Source organism: Dendroctonus ponderosae, unplaced genomic scaffold, assembly GCF_020466585.1.
Source record: "Dendroctonus ponderosae isolate FM_Combo_2020 unplaced genomic scaffold, Dpon_F_20191213v2 Dpon_F_20191213_1, whole genome shotgun sequence".
In the NCBI taxonomy this organism is placed as follows: Eukaryota; Metazoa; Arthropoda; class Insecta; order Coleoptera; family Curculionidae; genus Dendroctonus; species Dendroctonus ponderosae.
The window spans coordinates 25,364,117-25,364,545 of record NW_026017110.1 but is presented as its reverse complement, the minus strand read 5'-3'; the positions used below and the strand labels follow the sequence as shown (position 1 = coordinate 25,364,545).

The 429-nt window shown below is 36.1% G+C and overlaps 1 protein-coding gene across 1 annotated transcript in view; it reads left to right on the top strand.

Moving 5' to 3' along the window:
• LOC109544296 overlaps positions 1–166 on the top strand; it is a gene marked incomplete in the record, with an annotated part of 2,796 nt that extends 2,630 nt beyond the window's left edge. Inside the window, 1 exon segment of the mRNA XM_048661527.1 lies at positions 1–166. Coding sequence (XP_048517484.1) covers positions 1–66 — 66 coding nt within the window.
• Positions 167–429: the final 263 nt, after the last annotated feature.

Genomic DNA, 429 nt, shown 5'->3' with positions numbered 1-429 from the left:
TTTTATCCAGAAAGGCACGATTTCAAATGGGATCAGTTATTGGGAGCCAGGTTATTATACCCGTAGCCGGTAATCGCAGGCAGTGTTTCGTTTTCATTTAGAAACAAGTTGCTGCAATACAATTATACATTAATATTTATTTTTTTATTAAAAAAGCGTACGCATTTTCGGAGTTTTTTAATTCAACTACCAAACGCATAAAAGCGGGCTCAGTAAACCATAAAACTCATATAATTTTATACAAATTGCCATTTACTTAAATAACACTTCAATTGTATTGATGGAAAGTGGTTGATATCTAGGTGTTATTCCATTGCATTTTTTGATGGGCTGGTGAAAGAAACTGCTTATTAATTGAAATAGGCAAGTGCAGATTTCGAAATGCGCCAACCACAGGCACCCCCAGGACTTGTCTCGGGCCTATTAGCT